We start from the raw sequence: 22,992 nt of genomic DNA, 5'->3' as shown, positions 1-22,992 counted from the left end.
GCGGCAGAGACAAGCCACTATAAATGCCGGAGGAAAGATCACAGAAGCGCTTCACAGGAGTCTCCCAAGCACTGAGGATGTCACCTAGACAGGGGACGAAACGTTTACAACACAAATTCCCAGCTCGGCGAACAGAACCACAACAAGAGCACCCGAGCTACAAATCTTCTCCCAAACTTTGCTCAGGTTATACACCATAATGCAAAGCTTTCTCACGGGGAGAATATAATACGCTTTCTTAAAACAAATTGTCACAAGGAACTTGTAAAATTACATGTACAATTTAGCAGTCATATCACAGAAACTGCACATTCTCAGTAGAAAGGTCACAGCACCTATGAGAAAGCCATTGAAGGCAATAAGATCCACGCCCAGTCATCCTTCAGTAGTTACAAGTGCTTCTCGAGGAGAACCTTTTAGGGTATGGGGTACAGTTTGATAAGACTCTTGATGTTACTGCACAAAAAGAAATGTGATGGAATGTTCTCCACTTGCCTGGTTGAGCTATAATATCCTAGACAAAGAAAGCCACTGATCAGCACATCATCCAACACCTACAGCATTCATTCCCTTCTCTGCAAAGTGGTCCAGTGAGCACCATCTGCAAGGCACACTGCTCATTAAGGGTCCCCTGACAGCACCTTCCAAACCCATGGCTTCGATCACCCAGAAGGAGGACAGCAGATCCTTGGGAACACTGCGCATTATCAAGTTCCCGTGCAAGTCACACACCATTCTTAGTTGGAATGGTTTTTGTTACTCCTTCAGTCACTGCATCAAAATTCTGGAACTCTTTTCCAAATAGCATTGTAGGTGTACCCACACCATTTGGACTGCAGCAGTTAAAGAAGACAGCTCACCACCACCTACTCAAGAGCGATTAGGGATGGATAATACATTCTGGCCTAGCTAGCAATATTCACATCCTAACATCTAGTTCAAGATTTCGCTTTACAACTGGTATTTAAGAGAAAGAACCTGATCATCTTTACAAGTATAATAATGTATTTATAACACAGACAACAGTAAGCAATTCAGTCATTCTTGTAAACATATAATTTTTTAAAATGCTGACTTACTAATTACAGGTTTCCAGCATACACCCAATAACTCACTTACTATGTGGCAAAGTAACTGAATGCAGGGAAATGACAACTTAGCCCATCCTGTCCCTAAAAGGTAGCCACAAAAGTTACTGAATAGAGAATATAAAGCGTACAACTGGCTTTTCCTTACGCAGATGGGCTAAGGCCAATTATAACAACTCCTCGAAGTATGAGTACACGATGTAGAGAGTACTGATAGAATCTTTCATACTGCATCCCTTATAGGAACACTTTGCATTGTAACAACCCAATGTTTTACTTAAGTACTTATCCTGAAAGAACATAGTTGCAAATCATCCTGAGAATATTTTCCAATACCATGGTGCTGCATAAGTGAACGCTGTCACAAAGAGATGAAACACGGTCTAAGTATGAACTCATTACTCAGGTATGATAGAAGCATAAAGAAAATTAACGTTCACAATCATGTACTTTTATTATAATCAAGTCCACAGAATACAGGCTGACACAATCGTGTCATAACCTAGGCAGTTTAGCCACTTTTTCTCAGACATACACGGTACTTTGCATTATACATCCCTCCTTTACTTGAGGTCTTCTCTCCCCATATGAATACAGTCCAAGCTGCCCTTTCCTCTTTTGCTGTGCAGCTACATTTGTGCTCGTTCCCGTTGTAGTCTGGAGTTATACGTGCGTGATACTGTGTTCCAGGCATCCATGTATCGATCCATACACATTGCTATACATTTCTGAAAGACACGGTTCAAAGAAAAGTATAAATCTAATTCAATGCACAGGGATAGCAAGTGGCTCCAATTTTATATGCTGAGGCTGACAAGATCGACACACAAGATCCCATTTCCTATTAGACCAATTTACACCAGAAGACATAAGACTGTAAGATCATGTCAGGTCCATAGTGTGTGCTGGAACAATGCCATTACAATCTAAAAGTCACTGGACAGCCACCCAATCCTATACTGTACAAAGCAAGAAAATTATATTTTCAAGAACAATGTTATGTGAATTTAATGAATGCTTATCATTTCTTCCATGAAAGCAAGAGACCTCAGAATAAAAAACTATTTCTCCAGACTTCCATCACTTAATTAAATAATTCATAACCATCACTAGGCAGAGTATGTGTGTGATATTATTACAAGCTGAAAATTCCAGGAGTTAGCTGCTGTAGAAAATACAAAGTGAACAGGTCGCAGTAAATACTTCCAATTTGGCATTTGTTCAGGAGAATTAAGAACATCTGTTCTTAGTGTCAATGGATCGGTGTCAATAAGGTGATAACCTCATTCCGGACCAATGCATGGCAGCTCTTTCTTTGGCCATTCCCCTCAGCAATATGTATAATGTTTTGGATACTGCTGGTGAGGACGGCCTACCAGGGGAAAGCCACCATTGTCAGGTCTCTGGCACTGAGCCTGGCACTGTGGTTCAGAAGGGAAAAGGGAGAATAGAAAAGCGCTAGTGGTAGGGGACTCAGTAGTTAGATGGATTGACAGGACATTTTGTAGTCAGGAACGGGACTCCCGGAAGCTATGTTGCCTCCCCAGTGCCAGGAACCGGATGTCGCCGATCGGGTTTACAGGATCCTGAAAGGAGAGGGTGAGCAGACAAAAATTGGGGTACATATTGGCACCAACGATATAACCAGAAAAGGGACTGAGGACCTGAAAAGTGACTACAGAGAGCTAGGTTGGAAGCTGAAGAACAAGATGGGTAGAGTAGTGATCTCAGGTTTGCTACTGATGTCACGAGATAGTGAGGAGAGGAACATTCAGCTAGTGCAGCTAACACGTGGCTGTGAGGCTGGTGTAGGAGGGAAGGCTTCAAATACCTAGACCATTGGGATGCCTTCTGAGGAAGGTGGGACCTATACATGAAGGACAGGTTGCACCTGAACTGGAGGGGCACAAATGTCCTGGGTGGGAGATTTGCTCATGTGGTTCGGAAGGGTTTAAATTAGTTTGGCAAGGAATCAGAGTTACACATCTGAGAGGGAGGATAGTTGTAGATGGGGCAGTGACAGGATGTAGTGAATCTATTGGGAAAGTTTCTCACGTCATGAAACAAAGGGATCGGTTAAAGTGTGCCTATTTTTAACGCAAGGAGTGTCAGAAATAAGAGTGATGAATTTACAGCATGGATCAGTACTTGGGGCTATGATGTTGTGGCCATAACAGAGACATGGGTTTCACAGGGGCAGGAATGGTTCTAGATGTTCCAGGGTTTAAAACGTTTAAAAAGAACGGGAGGAGGGGGGTATAGCATTGCTAATCAGAGCGTGCATCACAGCTACAGAAACGAAGGTTGTTGAGGAAAGTTTGTCTACTGAGTCAATATGGGTGGAAATTAGGAACAGCAAGGGAGCAGCCTCCTCAATGGGAGTTTTCTACAGACCCACTAATAGCAGTTGAGAGATTGAAGAACTAATAGGCTGGCAGATTTTGGAAAAATGCAGATGTAGAGGGTTGTTATTATGGGTGACTTCAACTTTCCCAATATTGACTGGAACCTCCTTAGTGCAGATGGTTTGAATGGAGCGGTTTTTGTCAGGTGTGCTCAGGAGGGTTTCTTTACTTAGTATATAGACAGGCCAATGAAGGGGAGAGGTCATTTTGGATTTGGTGCTCGGCAATGAGCCAGGACAGGTGTCAGATCTTGCAGTGGGAAAACACTTTGGTGACAGTGACCACAACTGCCTCACATTTACCACAGCCTTGGAGGGGAAAAGAAGCAGTTACCAAGGGAAGATATTTAATTGGGGAAAAGAAAAATATGATGCTATCAGACAGGAGTTGGGAAGTACAGTTTGGGAGCAATTGTTCCACAGGAAGGAAACAGCAGACATGTGGAGACTGTTTATGAAGCAATTGTTGTGAATGATGCATGAATTTGTCCCTCTGTGACAGGTAAGAAGGGGTAAGATTAAGGAGCCTTGGATGACAAGAACAGAGGAGTTTCTCATTGAAAGGAAGAAGGCAGCTCATGTAAGGTGGAGGGAAAAAGGGTCTAGCACAGCTTTAGACAATTATAGATTTGCTAGAAAGGAGCTCAGAAATGGTCTGAGGAGAGCCAAGAGGGGGCACGAGAAAGGCTTGTCAGGAAGGATTAGGGAGAACCCAAAGGTATCTTACTCATATGTGAGGAATAAGGGAATGACCAGGGAGAAGGTAGAACCGATCAGGGATAGCGGAGGGAACGTGTGTGTGGAGTCTGAGCAGATAGGGGAAGCCCTAAATGAGGTTTTTGCTTCGGTTTTCATTAAGGAAAGGGACCTTGTTGTGAATGAGAGCTTTGAGGAACTGGGAAACAGGCTTAAACAGATCAAGATTGATGAAGTTGATCTGCTGGAAGTGTTGGCAAACATTAAGGTTGATAAGTCCCCAGGGCCAGACCAGATTTATCCTAGGCTGCTCCAGGAAGCGAGAAAGGAGGTTGCTAAGCCGCTGGCAAAGATCTTTGCTTCCTCACTCTCCACGGGAGTCGTGCCGGAGGATTAGAAGGAGGCGGATGTTGTTTCTCTTTTCAAGCGAGGTAATAGGAAAATCCTGGGCAATTACAGACCAGTCAGTCTTATATCTGTGGTCAGCAAGGTTTTGGAAAGAATTTTGAGAGACAGGATTTATGACTATTTGGAAAACATAGCATGATGAAAGGCAGTCAGCAAGGCTTTGTAAGAGGCAGGTCATGTCTCTCAAATCTCATTGAGTTCTTTGAGGTGACAAGACAGGTCGACGAAGGTTGAGCAATGGATGTGGTGTATATGGACTTCAGCAAGGCATTTGATAAGGTTCCCCATGGCAAGCTCATTAACAAAGTCTGAAGGTATGGGACACAGGGAGATGTGGCTGTCTGGGTTCAGAATTGGTTGGCTGATAGAAGACAAAGAGCGGTTGTAGATGGAAGGTATTCTGCCTGGAGGTCAGTGTTGAGTGGGGTCCCGTAGGGCTCTGTTCTTGTGCCTCTGCTCTTTGTAGTTTTTATAAATGACTTGGATGGGGAGGTGGAGGGGCAGGTTAGTAAATTTACATACGACACAAAGGTTGGAGGGGCCGTTGATAGTATCGAGAGCTATTGCAGGCTGCAGCATGACATAGACAGGATGCAGAGCTGGGCTGAGAAATGGCAGATGGAGTTCAACCTGGATAAATGTGAAGTGATGCATTTTGGAAGGGCAAACCTGAATGCTGAATATAGGATTAAAGACAGGATTCTTGGCAATGTGCAGGAGCAGAGGGATCTTAGTGTTCAAGTACATAGATCCCTCAAAGTTGCCACCCGAGTGGAAAGGTTGTTCAGAAAGCATATGGTTTTTTGGCTTTCATTAACAGGGGGATCGAGCTGCAAGGTTTTGTTACAGTTCTACAAGTCCCTGGTGAGACCACACTTGGAATTTTGTGTCCAGTTCTGGTCGCCCTACTATAGGAAAGATACAGAGGCTTTGGAGAGGGTGCAAAGAAGGTGTACCAGGATGCTGCCTGGACTAGAGGGCCTGTCTTATGAAGAGACATTGACTAAATTCAGTCTTTTCTCTCCAAAGAGAAGGAGGAAGAGAGGTGACCTGATCGAGGTATGCAAGGTAATGAGAGGCATGGTTAGAGTCAATAGCCAGAGACCTTTCCCCAGGGCAGGACTGACTGGCACGAGGGGTCATAGTTTTAAGATATTAGGAGGAAGGGATAGAGGAGATGTCAGGGGTAGGCTCTTTACGCAGAGAGTTGTGAATGCATGGGATGAGTTGCCAGCAGTGGTGGTGGAAGCAGAGTCATTGGGGACATTTAAGCGACTGCTGGACATGTGCATGGATAGCAGTGAATTGAGGGGTGCGTCAGTTAGGTTATTTTATATTATTTTATTTTACTTTAAGATTAATCCTCGGCACAAGATCGTGGGTTGAAGGGCCTGTTCTGTGCTGTACTTTTCTATGTTCTATAACATTCGTTCACTTGTGGAATGGGTGGCAGTATTTCCTTTTTACCACGAGGGCTGGAAGCTTCGCATATTTCACAGTTGGATGTTGGATAACTGAACTTCTGCTTTATATTGAAGACTCTTAACAAAACAAATACTCAATAGGAAAAGAATTTGTAATTTAATAAGCTGAGTGGAATATGCATGTAATAGAACAATCCTGATACATTTTCATGTATACCACACTGAGCAGAGTTGAACTTATGGAGCTCAGTTCCCTAATCTTGAGTGTTCTGGAATGTGAATGTCTCATTACCCTTACAAGCTAGAAAAACACAAAGGCTGAAACTGACATAGTAAGAAAGTTGGAAGATATTCGCGCGTGTGTGTGTGTGAGAGAGAGAAAACACTCTTCAGTAAATTACATTCACTGACTGAAGGATTCAAGGGACACAGAGAGAGAGGGAGAGACAGGACGGAAGCTGACGGAAAGATTAACTCTGTGGTCTGATTTGTGTGTACACTTGCTTCTAATGGATTGAATGTTTGCGTGTCGTTCCTTGGAGCTCGAGATCTGGGCATGTTATGAATTTAATTTGCATTTTGGGAATCTAAGATGATGTCAAAAGAAAAAAGCCATTTTGTAGGACAATGATACTGGGCATGTTAGCTGAGCGAGGATACCTTATGACCTCTTTTCCACATAGTTTTGACTAGTCTCTTGTTATGATGTACTGTTAAAAGGGAAGCTTATCAAGCTAAAGGCAATTGGCCATTTGGCCTGGCTTGTTCAAGGTTTCCCACTTTGATGTACATGTAGCTTAATTAATCAAGTATACTCAGACTTGGCAATTAGTTTCTTTTCCTCAATAAACGTCTGCCATTTTATTGTTGCTAATCTGACTAAGAACATGTGGTGTTTTTGTAATTTTAGTACCAACTTCTGTATAAAGATCCACTCCCACCCATTTATCTCTTAGCCACCTTGGGCCACAAGCCTCATTCCTGATGAAGGGCTTATTCTCCTGCTCCTTGGATGCTACCTGACTGGGTGTGCTTTTCCAGCACCACACTCTTCGACAAAGCTCTTGGCGTTCCAAACCACTTGCAATAATTGCCAACATACCTTTGACTTCCTAGTTAGTTTGTTGTATCTGCACATTAGCTTTTAGTTCTGAAGGGTCACTGGACCCAAAATGTTAACTCTGCTTTCTCTCCACAGATGCTGAGTTTCTCCAGCAATTTCTGTTTCTGTTAACTTTGTGTTTTGTTGATACTCCAACGCCTTTTAACACCAATATTCAATAGTTTCCAACCTTTTTAAAAAAGGCTTTCTATCAAAGTGAATAACCTTATTATGGAGTCATAGAGATGTACAGCACAGAGTTTCCCTGCATTATGTTTGAATTGCCACCCTCGTGCCCACTCACTTAAACTACCTACATCCTTTTGCAGACTATTTCCTCACAGTTTACTTTTCTATCATTAAAACAGGTTGCAATTTTTATCTTTGCTACCTTTGTCTTTTCATTTATAATCTTTATTTCCCTTTTTGTTCCTTCTGGACAGCAAATATTCATTATCCTTCCATTTACAGCTCCTCTTGACACATCTTTTGTTTACTTTGTTAACTAATTTGCGACTCCCTTGGGCTTTCACATGAACATTTTTGCTCATTTAATCTCTCCTAATGCCCATCATATCACAGATATTCCCTGTGGTTTAACCCTTCCTTCTCCTTTTCACTTGCTCAAAACCTACGGCATTTCTGGCTTTCCCTAGTGTTAATGCAAGGTCTCAGCCCTGAAACATTAACTTTATTTACCGCTCCACAGGTGTTGCCTTACCTGAGCATTTTCTGTTTTATTGGCTTTTCCACCACTTTTTAAATAATCATCAGAAAACATGGATGTGTTACATGCAGTCCCTTCAAATCATGTTATAGACTGTAAATAGCCAAGGTCAGCACTAATCTGTGCAGCATCTATTGGTATCAAATATACCAACATAAAAATCACCTGCCTATTCCAACCTCTTTCTGTCCTTTAATTAATCCTCCTTTCTTACTGATATGTTACTGTAACCTCATGAATCCTTATTTGTGCAACAACTTCTCATGGATCTTATCAGATAGTCTCTGAAAATTCAAACATACTATATCACCCACTGGATCCCAATTATATACCCTGCTATTTTTGTCCTCAAAACAAACTGTCAGATTGTCAGTCATTTCATAAATCTGCGTTGACTCTGCACAACCATTTGATTTTAAATGTGCTCTGTAACCACTTCCTTTGTATTGAATTCCAGCATTATCTCAATGACTGAATGACTTGTACTGCCATATTTTCTCTCTCCCTCTTTTGTTCAAGAGGCATTACATTTACTACCTGCCTATCCACTGAAGCAGTCAGAACTTGGCAAATTTTGGAAGATCATATCAAATCCATCTCCTATCTTTACAGTTGCCCCTTTTAGAGCTCTAGGATGTTGACCACTTGGTTCAAGTGAATTCTCAGTTTCCAGTTCAGTTAACGTCTCTTTTTAAAAAAAACTAATATTAATTAAACTTCTTCACTGTCAATAGACTTAGCTATTTCTGTGCTTTTACGAAAGTTATGAATACAAACATCTTTTATGTTATATGTACAATGAGAAACGTGACATGGTTATCAGAAAAGAATCAGATCCTACTTTCTTTTCCATATTTCACAATTACATGTAAACAAATTCAAATGCAAGACAGTGCCTGTTGTAGAACACTTCTTGACATAAGAAGGTCTTATGTCAGTAGTAGGGAAAATTTTGGAGAAGATTCTAAGAGATAGGATTTACTCACATTTGGAAAATATGGACTTATTAGTGATAGGCAACATGGCTTTGTTCAGGGAAGGTCGTGTCTTGCCAACTTGATGGGATTTTTTTGAGGAAGAAACAAAGATGACTCATGAGGGCAGGGTGGTAATGTCTATATGGACTTTAGCAAAGCCATTGACAAGGTCCCTCATGGCAGGCTGATACAAAAGGTGAAATCACATGGGATCTGCTAAGATGGATACAGAACAGGCTTACTCACAGAAGACAAAGAGTACAGTGGAAGGGTATTTTCTGACTGGAGATTTGTGACCAGTGATATTCAGCAGGGATCAGTGCTGGGACTCCTGTTGTTTGTAATATACAATTGATTTGGAGAACATAGGTGGCCTGATTAATAAAGTTTGCAAACAACACAAAGAGGTAGTGGAGCTGCAGATAGTGAGGATGATTGCCACAGGATACAGCAGCCAAATGGGCAGACTGGAGACTTGGGCAGATAAATGGCAGATTTAGTTCCACCTGGACAAATGTGAGTTGATGCATTTTGGAAGATGTAATGCAGGAGGGAAGTATACTCTAATTGGCAGGATACTTAATAGCATCAACGTAGATGGGTCAAGGCATACAAGTCCTTGGTTTCCTTAAAATGCCACACAAGGTGGTCAAGAAGGCATGTGGCATGCTTGCCTTCATCAGTCAGGGCATAAAGAAAATGGCAGGCCATATTGCAGCTGTACAGAACTTTAGTTAGGCTATATTTGGAATATTGTGTATAGTTCTGATTGCCAAATTACCAGAAGGATGTGGAAGCTTTGGACAGGGTGTCAAAATGATTTACTAGGATGCTGCCTGGCATGGAAGGTACTAGCTATGAGGAGAGACTGGACAGTCTTGGTTTGTTTTCACTTGAATATCAAAGGATGAGGGGGCGACCTGATAGAAGCTTACAATATCATGACAGGCATGGATAGAATGGATAGTCAGAGTCTTTTTCCCAGGATAGAAATATCAATTACCAGGGAACACAGGCTTAAGGTAAAAAGGAGTTAATTTAAAGGAGTCAGAAGAGGCAATTTTTTTTAAACAAAGAGGGTGGTAAGTGCTTGGAATATGCTGCCGAAGGTGGTGTTGGGGAGGGATACAATAGCAACATTTAGAGTCATACAGTCATTTAGCACGGAAACAGACCCATCGGTCCAACCAGTCCATGCTGAACATAATCCTAAATTAAACTATTCCTACTTGTCTGCTCCTGGCTGATATCCCTCCAAACCTTTCCTGTTCACGTACTTATCCAAATGTCTTTTAAACATTGTACTTGTACCCACATCCACCACTTCCTCAGGAAGTTCATTCCACATGTGAACCACCCTCTGTGTAAACCATTTGCCCCGATGTCTTTTTTAACTGTCTCTCCTCTCACCTTAAAGTGGGTCCCCAGTCTTGAAATCCCCCATCCTACGGAAAAGACAACTACCATTAATTCTATCTATATCTCGCATTATTTTATAAACTTCAGTCGGTCACCTCCACCACCCATGCTTCAGTGAAAAACATCCCAGCCTTTCTTTATAACTCAAACCTTCCATACTTGGCAACATCTCTTCTGAACCCTCTCCTGAGAGATTTACTGATTTAATCCATTCATATCAAAACAATATAAATGTAAAACCCTGACATCTACATATTTTCTTAAAAACTGACAAGTTATATTCATTAAATCTCTTTGAGAGAGATTTATAGTTGATGATGCTTATTTTGACGCCATCAGTTGCATGCAAGACCAGTTGCATTAAAATTGATTATTCTTGCTGTAGTTACACAAATCACAGTGAAAGTTTTATTGCCTGACATTTTACGTCATTAATTATTTGACTGTTTTCAGGATTCCTGATGGGCAGACTGACGGGCAGAGGGGGTGGAGTGGCCATGTTGGTAAGGGATGATATTCAGTCCCTTGCGCGGGGGGACCTAGAATCAGGGGATGTAGAGTCAGTGTGGATAGAGCTGAGAAATACGAAGGGTAAAAAGACCCTCTTAGGAGTTATCTACAGGCTCCCAAACAGTAGTCTGGATGTCAAATGTAAGTTAAATCAGGAGTTAAAATTGGCCTGTCGCAAAGATGCTACTACAGTTGTTATGGGATTTCAACACGCAGGTAGACTGGGAGAATCAGGATGATATTGGACCTCAAGAAACAGACTTTGTGGAATGCCTCAGAGATGGATTCTTAGAACAGCTGGTGCTGGAGCCGACCAGGGAGAAGGCAATTCTGGATCTGGTATTGTGCAACGAACCAGAATTGGTCAGGGACCTCGAAGTGAAAGAGCCATTGGGAAGTAGTGACCATGATACAATAAGCTTCAATCTGCAATTTGAGAGGGAGTGGGTACAATCGGAAGTGACAATATTTCTGTTGAAGAAAGGGAACTATGGAGCTATGAGGGAGGAGCTGACCAAAGTTCAATGGTGCAATACCTTAGCTGGGATGACAGTGGAGGAACAATGGCAGATATTTCTGTGTATAATGCAGAAGTTGCAGGATCAGTTCATTCCAAAAAGGAAGAAAGATCCTAGGAGGAGGCATGGGTGGACATGGCTGACGAGGGAAGTTAATAAATATATAAAGTTAAAAGAGAAAAAGTAAAACATAGCAAAGATAAGTGGGAAAACGGAGGACTGGGAAGCTTTTAAAGAACAACAGAGGATTACTAAGGAGGAAATACGCAGAGAAAAAATGAGGTACGAAGGTAAACTGGCCAATAATATAACGAAGGATAGTAAAAGTTTTTTTAGGTATGTGAAAGGCAAAAAAATGGTTAAGACTAAAATTGGGCCCTTGAAGACAGAAACAGGGGAATATATTATGGGGAACAAAGAAATGGCAGAAGAATTGAATTGGTACTTCAGATCTGTGTTCACTGGGGAAGACACAAGCGATCTCCCTGAGGTAACAATGGCTGAAGGACCTGAACTGAAGGGAATTTATATTTGCCAGGAATTGGTGTTGGAGAGACTGTTAGGTCTGAAGGTTGATAAGTCCCTGGGGCCTGAAGGTCTACATCCCAGTGTACTGAAGGAGGTGGCTCGAGAAATCGTGGATGCATTGGTGACTATTTTCCAGAGTTCGATAGATTTAGGATCAGTTCCTGCGGATTGGAGGGTGGCTAATGTTGTACCACGTTTTAAGAAAAGTGGGAGAGAGAAAGCAGGAAATTATAGACCAGTTAGTCTGACCTCAGTGGTGGGAAAGATGCTGGAGTCTATTATAAAGGATGAAATTACGACATATCTGGATAGTAGTAACAGGATAGGTTAGAGTCAGCATGGATTTATGAAGGGGAAATCATGCTTGACTAATCTTCTGGAATTTTTTGAGGATGTAACTCTGAAGATGGACGAGGGAGATCCAGAAGATGTAATGTACCTGGACTTTCAGAAAGCTTTTGATAAAGTCCCACATAGGAGGTTAGTGAGCAAAATTAGGGCGCATGGTATTGGGGGCAAAGTGCTAACTTGGATTGAAAGTGGGTTGGCTGATAGGAAACAAAGAGTAGTGATAAACGCCTCCATTTCAGAATGGCAGGCAGTGACCAGTGGGGTACCACAGGGATCAGTACTGGGACCGCAGCTTTTTACAATATATGTTAATGATATAGAAGATGGTATTAGTAATAACATTAACAAATTTGCTGATGATACAAAGCTGGGTGGCAGGGTGAAATGTGATGAGGATGTTAAGAGAGTACAGGGTGACCTGGACAAGTTAGGCGAGTGGTCAGATACATGGCAGATGCAGTTTAATGTGGATAAATGTATGGTTATCCATTTTGGTGGCAAGAACAGGAAGGCAGATTACTCCCTAAATGGAATCAGTTTAGGTAAAGGGGCAGTACAGAGAGATCTTGGTGTTCTTGTACACCAGTCAATGAAGGTAAGCATGCAGGTACAGCAGGTAGTGAAGAAGGCTAATAGCATGCTGGCCTTCATTACAAGAGGGATTGAGTATAGAAGCAAAGAGGTTCTTCTGCAGCTGTACAGGGCCCTGGTGAGACCAAACCTGGAGTAGTGTGTGCAGTTCTGGTCTCCAAATTTGAGGAAAGACATTCTGGCTATTGAGGGAGTGCAGCGTAGGTTTACGAGGTCAATTCCTGGAATGGAGGGATTTCCTTACACTGAAAGACTGGAGCAACTGGGCTTGTATATCCTGGAGTTTAGAAGACTGAGAGGGGATCTGATTGAGACACTCTGGAGGCAGGAAACAAGTTTCCGCTGATGGGTGAGTGCCGAACCAGAGGACACAGCTTAAAAATACGGGGTAGACTATTTAGGACAGATATGAAGAGAAACTTCTTCACCCAGAGAGTGGTGGCTGTGTGGAATGCTCTGCCCCAGAGGGCAGTGGAGGCCCAGTCTCTGGATTCATTTAAGAAAAAGTTGGATAGGGCTCTCAAGGATAATGGAATCAAGGGTTATGGAGATAAGGCAGGAACAGGATACTGATTAAGGATGATCAGCCATGATCATATTGAATGGTGGTGCAGGCTCGAAGGGCAGAATGGCCTACTCCTGCACCTATTGTCTATTGTCTATTCCAAACCGGTTTAGTTGTAATATTCCACATATTCTGGCATGAAAAATGTTCTTCAGTTTTTGGTTTAAACATTTTGAGCGATTGAGTGATGTCAAACCATGTTAAATCTTCTAAGAATTTTCATAATATTGAGTCTCCATGAATGATCCTAATGTAAGAAAATATCAGATTCGCCAGAATACAGCTTCCTGAATAATTCAATTAAAAATGTTATCCTTACAGGACAAAAGCAGTCAGCCTGATTTTTTAAAATTAATATTCATTAAGTGAATCTCTTTAATCCACATTTACTGGCATTTCCTCATAACTTTTATTTCCTTCCCAATTTCAAATGTTAGTTCAAAAGGGAGAAAGGTTCAGTTCCATTACACGGATTTAACAAACTAACTCACCACAGGCTCAAAATCTCCCATTGAGAAATAGCAGAAAGGTATGTTTTCTCTGTAATGAGTAACCCAGAAGTGAAATCATGGAAATAAGAGAGAGGGTCAAGGTTGTTAGAGAAATGACCAATCCTCTCACGTTTGGATGGGTTTGTGAATGCCATGAGTTTTAATCTGATTGATATCACCAAATACTTTAAATTTTTTTTACAGCTTTTGTCTCACTAATTACAAATAGTGGTGCTTGATGTTACTAAAATTAAAACTATTCTAGAGGTGAGGGAGCACGTGACAGACTGTTCCCTGGGAATGTGGTACACACAAATCTGTCCTCACGTGTTGAATATTAGCGAGGGTGCATGGAGGTGCAATCAGAAGCAAATTCATAGACCTCTGGATGACTTGGCTTCACAGGGGAGTAAAATGAAGTACAGATCTGCAATTGTAACAAGTGACTTAATCGCAGAAGTAACCACAGGGATGAGTTCCCATTTCAATGATGCCAAGGGAAGGGATATCACTGAATAGGTGCAGGTTGTTCTGCTAATAGGTAAGGACACAGCCAGAAGTTACAGTCCAAATTGGAACTAACATAGATAAGGAAAAGGTTTGTCTTACAAGCAGACTTTCAGGAATAAGAGCAAGATTAAAGGTATTCATTTTTGCAGTACTGTTAATGCACAGAAACAAGAAAATAATATGGTGAGGATATGACTGGAGAAATGGTGAACAAGAGTGGCTTTAGCTTCCTGGGGCACCAGGAATACTTCCAGGTCAGGTAGAAACCAGGATTGCACCTGAACAGAACAAGGACTAGTATAGAAAAAGTTCAAGGATATTTAAGAGGCAAATTGACAGTTACATGAATAGACAGTCACGATTTGGAGTAGCCGGTGTTGGACTGAGGTGGACAAAGTTAAAAATCACACAACACCAGGTTCTCGTCCAACAGGTTTCTTTGGTTGCACTAGCTTATTAAGTGCTGCTTCTTCATCAGGTGGTTGTGAAGTAGGTCCATAAGACACAGAATTTATAGCAAAAGATTACAGTGAAATGATAAACCTAGATTAAGTCTTTCATCTTTTAGAATGGGTTTGCTTGTTTCGTATCTTTAATATGTAAATCCCAGAACTACTTTTAAGTCACATTCTCAAGATAACTTCAGGTTTTCTAACAGAAGTTGCCATCTCTGCTCAGACGATGCATTAAAGGTGTGAGGTTAAAGTCTGTCTTTGTCCCAACTTTGAGTCAGACTGGTTCTATTTCTAAAGTGGGGTTTATAGAATACTACATGGATTGACTGGAGGTTATGCATTCTTTGAGCAAAATAGAACAAATCTGCAAATATAATTCTGCAGGTGCAAATTCACCCCATAAACTTATACGGCTGCGCCTGCAGGAGAGACAGAGTGAGTGCATGCATGTGCTATCCTTAAGGCTGGGCACTTTGCTGCAAACTATGATCTGGTTAAAGTTTGGTGGTTGTTTAAAGGTGAGAAGTGGAGGCGTAGGGAAGGTCTTAGCGAGGTGCTCATCCTCATCGATAATGTGTTGCAGGCTGAGAATAACATGGCACAGCTTTTCGGCTCCCGGGAAAACCTGGATATCGAAGGGTACCCTATGGGTTGCAACCCATATTTGACTCCTGTGGAGGTCATTACCATTTCTCGCTGTGGCAAGTCAGAACTGGCAGTCGATGAGTTGACAGGTGACCAGCCTTCAGGACATCGACCACAATACTGTACAACCCTGTCATGGCAATCGCTGCAAAATGAATCAGAATGTCGACACGGATTCCACCTTTACATGTGGGGACACCATGTGGGCAACAGGTACTCATGTGACTTGGCCAACGCTGTCTATCTCATATGCTGCAGACAAGTATGCCCTGAGGCATGGCAAATTGGCGAGACCGAGCAGATGCTACAACAACGGTTGAATGGACACCACACAACAATCACCAGGCAGAGGTGTTCCCTCCCAATCGGGGAACATTTCACCGGTCAGGGACATTCAGCCTTGGATCTTCGGATGACCATTCTCCAAGGCAGACTTTGGGACAGGCAGCAACGCAAACTGGCTGACCAGAGGCTAATAGCCAAGTTCAGTACCGATGAGAATGGCCTCAATGAGGACTTTGGGTTCATGTCACACTACACACCTACAGTCTCAAACACAAGCTCTTTCTTACCCAAACACATACACACCCACCGCCCCTATATTCACACCCACGCATGCATCCTCTCACAGGCTTATACCCCATCACACTCACACACATACTTTACTAAGCTTACACACATGCAAACTCTTACTCTCTCACATGCACTCACACCCACATGCACACACACTTTGTCTCTCCTGCACGCATACACAGATAAGTTTATGGGGTGAATTTGTAACCGCAGAATTATATTTGCAGATTCATTCTATTTTGCTCAGAAAAACTGCATAACCTACAGTTAATCCATGTAATTTTCTATAAACCCCACTTTAGAAATAGAACCAATCTGACTCAAAGTTGGGACAAAGACAGACTTTAATCTCACACCTTTAATGCATCGTCTGAGCGGAGATGGCACCTTCTGTTAGAAAACCTGAAGTTATCTTGAGAATGTGACTTAAAAGTAGTTCTGGGATTTACATATTAAAGATACGAAACAAGCAAACCCATTCTAAAAGATGAAAGATTTAATCTAGGTTTATCATTTCAGCTTCAAGGAGAAAGTGAGGACTGCAGATGCTGGAGATCAGAGCTGAAAATGTGTTGCTGGAAAAGCGCAGCAGGTCAGGCAGCATCCAAGGAGCAGGAGAATCGACGTTTCGGGCATTCCTGAAGAAGGGCTCATGCCTGAAACGTCGATTCTCCTGCTCCTTGGATGCTGCCTGACCTGCTGCGCTTTTCCAGCAACACATTTTCACCAGTTATCATTTCAGCTGAGTGGCACTGTAATCTTTTGCTGTCAATTCTGTGTCTTATGGACCTGCTTCACAACCACCTGATGAAGAAGCAACGCTTCAAAAGCAAGTGCTTCCAAATAAACCTGTTGGACTATAACCTGGTGTTGTGGGATTTTTGACTATGAATAGTCAGGAAATAGTAGGCTCCAGATTGTGTAAAGGCAAAAATTTTAGTTTAGAAAGACTTCATTTGTCAGTGCAGCCTTTGTGGGCTGAAAGGCCTGTTCATGTTCTCTATTATTTTTTGTATAGTATTACCTGTTCAGAATTGTCCAGTGAACTTCCTGGCTTGCCAATACACTTTCTGAAACATTTATCAGTCATTCGCTGAAATGACACAAAACAAAACATCCTTACTCTGTGTTTCAATTCCACAGTGACACTAATGTCTATGTACTATTAATAGTTTGCTTACAAAGATATCCCCACGTACGATTCTGAAACTGAAGCCTGATAACATTGCTCAAAGTAAAAACAAGGATGGCAGATGCTGGAAACCAGATTCTAGATTAGAGTGGTGCTGGAAAAGCACAGCAGTTCAGGCAGCATCCGAGGAGCAGGAAAACATTGCTCAAGATCAGAGGAAGTAAGATCAAAAGCTTGACTGCCCAAAAGTACCAGGACTCTCCACTCCATTGTTCCCTTAAAAAAAAGCTTCTTATAGCCCATCTTTTTGGTCTATCCTTTAAATCTCTTGTTCACTAGTTCAGCATCTATCATACTTATACTAGGTTTGTTTTATTCATGTATGGGATGAGGGCATCACTGGCTAGGGCATTTATTGCCTATCCCTTATTGCCCAGGACGGTGGTTGGGAGTCAACCAAATTGTGGAGCTGGAGTCACACGTAAACCAGACCAGGTCAAAATGGGCAGATTCTTTTTCCTAAAGGACATTACTGAACCAGATGAGTGAAATGCCTGGGGTAATATTTCTGTTGAAGATGCCATATACAATAAGTAACCATTGTCTGATCTCAGCCAGGATGGCCACTGCGGGGCTGTAATTGTCTCAACAGTTTTGTAATAGGGAACAGTAAATCACCGCGGTTACTGCTCTCAATCTTGATCCATTGACTGTCACGGGAAGTTAAGTAGGTGTGGATCATGTGAGTCAGTATCAGTTTGGGATTGAATTGTCTCCCACAATCATTGTCTAGACACTCGTTATACTAGCTTATTTTGGTGTAGATTTGGTGCCTCAAAGACATAATAATAGACTTTTGGTGTGGCTATGATTCATGGATGAAAATATTTTACAGCGCACACCTTTTCTTAGTTTTTATTTTATTTTTTCTGATGCCCTTTCCAAACTCATCTTGTCCAAAAGAGACCACTGTTGACATTTCTTGTATTATTGACAAGTAATGCAGATTAAGTAACACAAATTTAGCTTTCTTGAAAATCGCTCAGTCTACTACAAATAATTATGTATGTAATCTCCTGCTCGCATGTTTCTGCACATGGCAATTACACACATGGTTTCATCTTGATCCTTGGTTTATCAGCATTGAACTTCTAAAGCAACAAGATTACATCCCCTTCACCCTCAACTTCCAAGATACAATTACATACATTGAGTGAAAATATATATACACATTAGTGTAGTTGCAAAATTATTTATGTAGAAATAATAACTGAGAGATTTAAGAATTTAAGAGTCCAGGAGTCTATACAATATACAGGTGGCTCGACAATCTTTCCAAACTGGTATGATTTCTACAGATTTCAACTTCAATCTTATTTGGTAGTATTTAATTTGAACTTTGCTAAAAGGAATCAATAACTCAAAGCTTTTCATCATGTACTCATTAGGAATAGGACACAAGAAACAATTTAAAAAAGAATCACAAATTTATGCAGCATGAGAAAGGATGCAAACTGGTTGGGTCATCAATGGCATGGAAATGCAACAAGACTAGTTAACTGTCAATCTTAGTCCTCAAAACAGGAAAATAAACTTTGATTGGTCACGGTGTTTCCATGGAAATTAAAAGACTGGTAGTCACCATGACCTCTCTTTTACCAATGCAAAACAATATCATGTACAAATGAGTTCCTTTTGCCTGTATAGGATGTCATCAATTAGCTATGACTCTTATGTGAATAAGATAAACCATTCCCCCTCATCCTTTTGCAGACATTGACATAGCTTGCCACAACATCCACGTCCATGGCCTTTCCTCTAGTGTTACACAGCATGGTGGGACTGCACATATCTGGTTCCATTCTTGTCTTACGATTCACATGAGCGAATTGCCTGTAGTTCTCTTCCTGCTCCAGAACTTTATGTCTGGACCTACTCTTAGCCTCTGCCTATTTCTATTGCATGCTGGCTGTCAGCAACATTATCCAACAACACAACATCCATCCTGATATATATGCTGTACCTCAGCACCAGTATTGTCTCTAAATTCTTACAGTGCATGCCTGACATTCAAAATTGTTTTGACATAATATATGTTAAAGAGACAAAGACGTTATCTTCATTTCCCACCCTGCATATTCACTGTCCACTAGGAGAGGGTAACATCAGTGCCCACCAACTAGGAACTGGAATTCCATCTGAGCTTGGGTTGGGAGCAGCACTGGGTCTGTGACTTGCCCCTGGCCCTGCCTATCACCGACTCTATCCCAGCAAAGTAAATGGCTGTTTGCAATCATGGTATAATATCTGATGTCACACATCCAGCCACCTCTAAGATCGTTTACTTACACAATGCCACACTGCACTCTGCCTCAGCTTAAATGCTGCTAAAATCCTCAAAGCCCTCATTACATCTATACTTCTTAACCCTCACTTATACCCATGGTTCTAACTCTCTGCATTAATTAACCACAACATCCACCTCCTTCCACTCAAAACAGAGACTGTGGCATGGTGGTAATATCACTGGTCCAGGAGTCCAGAGGCCCAAACTTTAAATGTAATATAAACGTAATTAATAAAATCTGGCAATTAAAAAGCTAGTCTCAGTAATCCTGAAAATGAAACCCGAATCAATTGTTATGAAAAGTTTGTAAAAATATGAAGGTATGTTGTGAACAGAACACACTGAAATTGCAGATGAATATGGTTCAATTGAGTCATTGGGCAAAAATGTGGTAGATGGAATATGAGGAAATTTGAAGTTATTCATTTTGGCAGGAAGAATAGAAAAAATTAGATGAATGGTAAAAGACTGCACAATTCTGAGATGCAAGGAGATCTAGGTGTTCCAATACGTAAGTCACAAAATGTTAGCATGCATGTACAACAAGTAACTAAGGCTAAAGGAATGCTATTACAAAAGGAATTCTTCAGTTATATACAGCATTGGTGAGACACCTCAAATACTGTGAAGTGTGGACTACTTACTTAAGGATGTAAACACATGGAAGACACTTCTTACGTTTACTCAACTGAGGGTTGTCTCATGAGGAAAGGGTAGACAGCCTAGGCTTGATTCAGTGGGAGTTTAGAAAGTGAGAAGCACTTCTCTGAAGTCAAAGTCTCTGAATAGAGGCTTCTGTGAGATGGTGGTGATGTTCCTACCTCTGGACCACTAGCCCCAAGTTCAGAAGTGTTTAATAACAGGACGGCATGGTGGCTCAGTGGTTAGCACTGCTGCCTTGCAGCGCCAGGGACCCTGATTCGATTCCAGCCTCGGGTGACTGTCTGCGTGGAGTTTGCACATTCTCCCAGTGTCTGTGTGGGTTTCCTCCAGGTGCTCCTGTTTCCTCCCACAGTCCAAAGATGTGCAGGTCAGGTGAATTGGCCATGCCCATAGTGATAGGTGTATTAGTAGGGAGCAGGGGAATGGGTCTGGGTGGGTTACTCTTCGGAGGGTCGGTGTGGACTTGTTGGGCCAAAAGGCCTGTTTCCGCTCTAATCTAATCTAAAAACATCTCTGACCAGGTTATTAGAAAGGATCTCCAAGACCCTGAATGGTTTTTCAGAAAAGATGAAAACTTTTCTCTCATGAGGTTGTGACTTGTGGAACTTTCTGCCTCAGAAGGTGGTGGAGACGGGATCATTAAACATTTTTCAGGCAGAATTACCGACAGATTCTTGTTAAGCAAGGGATTCAAATACTATCTGGAGTGTATGCAAATATGGAATTCTAAATAAATACAGAATGCTGGAACAGGTATGCAGGGGCCAATTTGACTACTTCGGCTTCTAATTCATAGGCTTATAGGCATGTAAAAGACCATCAGGTTGGTGATTAATACTGTGCAGTGCTGTGATTAATTGGCATAGCAACTAAAGATAGGGAACAATACTGAACTTGACAGTGAGATACACATGCCAATTAAAAAATAATTTTGGTAATGCTATTCACAAATCAAAGTTTGAACCTTTCTTAAAGGGACACAAGACAACCTCGTCACTTATAATTTTTTGGTGTAAGAAACCAAATTAACCAGTAATATTTGGTTCTGGTGCTAATTATGCAAGTATGTTAGACATGCCTTCTGCTGCTATGGTTGTATACTCTGGAGTTCCTTCATTGGCACTCTTTCCTCCTTTCAGACACACTTTATATCCTTCTGAAGAAGGGTCACTAGTCTCAAAACATTAACACTATTTTCTCTCCCCAGACAGTCAGATTTGCTGAGTTTCTCAAGCAATTTATGTTTTCGTTTCAGATCTTCAGCATCTGCAGCTCCTTGTTTTATTTCACTCCTTATATTTTACCTTTTTTGACCTTGCTGTAGTTCATTGACCTTCGTATGTTTTACTTGACTCAACGTCACACGTTTATTGCTATACCTGTGAAGCTCTTTAAAAATTGTTACTCCATTAGAGGGCCCAATAAAGGACAATCTGATGAATTTTTCGGGACATCATAGTGTTACGAAATTGAAAGTTCCACTCGTCAAAATAAAAGAAAAGCCTGCAACCTTTCCCCTCACTTCCGGGTTGCCAACTTCTGTTGGAAGGCGAAAGTGGATACTGCAGATTAGAGTCAAGTTCCTGATGACAAGGGCTTTTGCCCGAGACGTCGATTTTCCTACTCCCCGGATGCTGCCTGACTTGCTTTTCCAGCACCACATTAATCTTGATTTAGCTTCTGTTGGGATTTTTAATGTCCTTGTTCCCCACGTGCGATAACCCAGGAATGACCTCTGCCCTCACGATACCGTGCGTATTACGACATACACAACTCCAAGACCCGCCCCACGACGCCGTGAATTCCCATTGGTCAGGCCCCCTGTCAATCATGTCGCGGGATGCTGTAGTGTAGAGGAGGGTAACTGGAGGGTGGAGCTCCATGGAGCCGGGTGCTGCTGTTGGATAATATTGAGCGCCTACCAACCTGTAAAAGCTCCTGGGCGTTTGCGACGGCGATTTGTAGCTTCACCTGCTCCATGATCATCCCGGAGTCCACCTTCCCTCCGCCAGGCCCTCCTGAAGAGAAATCCGAAGAGAAGCTGTCCATTCTAGCGAGGCCTCGCGAACCCTGCTGCAACAACGGACGGAGCGCGAGAATGGCGGATCGGCGCGTGCGCGCTGAGTGCAGGCTGAGATTTGAGAACTACAACTCCCAGACTGCACCGCTCCATCCGTTCGGTCACATGACCTTGTCTATCCGCGTGGTCCCAGTCACCTATTCGGCAAAACTGAGGGCTGCAGATGCTGGAAACCAGAGCCTAGGTTAGAGTGGTGCTGGAAAAGCACAGCAGGTCAGGCAGCATCCGAGGAGCAGGAAAATCGACATTTCGGGCAAAAGCCCTTCAACAGTCACCTATATATTACTCTCATTTCACTGCCTGTGTTTTGTTAGGGATGAGGGAGAAAGTGAGGACTGCAGATGCTGGTGACCAGAGTCAAAAAGTGTGGTGCAAGAAAAGCACAGCACAGCACAGCTTGGCAGGCAGCATCCAAGGAGCAGGAGAGTCGACCTGTAGGGCATAAGCCCTTCATCAGGATATTCATTAGGACCACCCTGGTCTCGTTATCCTTATTGGGTTTCACTGGTGGTGTTATCCTGGTGTCATTTGTCTAGCTAGGTTATTCTGCTCTCACATTTCTGTATTTCCTAAGTTTTGAAGAAAACTGGAAATATAATTCTGGTTTTCTCTCCACAGATAAGCATAGAAAAGTACAGCACAGAACAGGCCCTTTGGCCCAATATGTTGTGCCTAGCACAGCTAACTTCCTCCAGTTTTTTCTAATTTTTTTGTGTAACTTGGACTCTGTCCCTGTTCCAAGTCTCACTAACCTGTTTTAAAAGTTTAAATGACTTGAGTTATCCTTT

At 42.0% G+C, this 22,992-nt stretch overlaps 1 protein-coding gene across 1 annotated transcript; it reads right to left on the bottom strand.

The window, feature by feature from the left end:
* Window positions 1–1,517: 1,517 nt before the first annotated feature.
* timm13 (translocase of inner mitochondrial membrane 13 homolog (yeast)) lies at window positions 1,518–22,249 on the bottom strand. Its single transcript, XM_072593966.1, has 3 exons — window positions 22,051–22,249; window positions 17,007–17,075; window positions 1,518–1,816 (listed from the first exon to the last, which is right to left on the bottom strand). Exons 1-3 carry the CDS (start codon window positions 22,171–22,173, stop codon window positions 1,718–1,720), a joined length of 291 nt encoding a protein of 96 aa, XP_072450067.1. The 5' UTR covers window positions 22,174–22,249; the 3' UTR covers window positions 1,518–1,717.
* Window positions 22,250–22,992: the final 743 nt, after the last annotated feature.

The sequence above is a fragment of the Chiloscyllium punctatum genome, chromosome 24, assembly GCF_047496795.1.
Source record: "Chiloscyllium punctatum isolate Juve2018m chromosome 24, sChiPun1.3, whole genome shotgun sequence".
NCBI lineage: Eukaryota > Metazoa > Chordata > Chondrichthyes > Orectolobiformes > Hemiscylliidae > Chiloscyllium > Chiloscyllium punctatum.
This window is presented reverse-complemented; position numbering and strand designations above follow the sequence as displayed.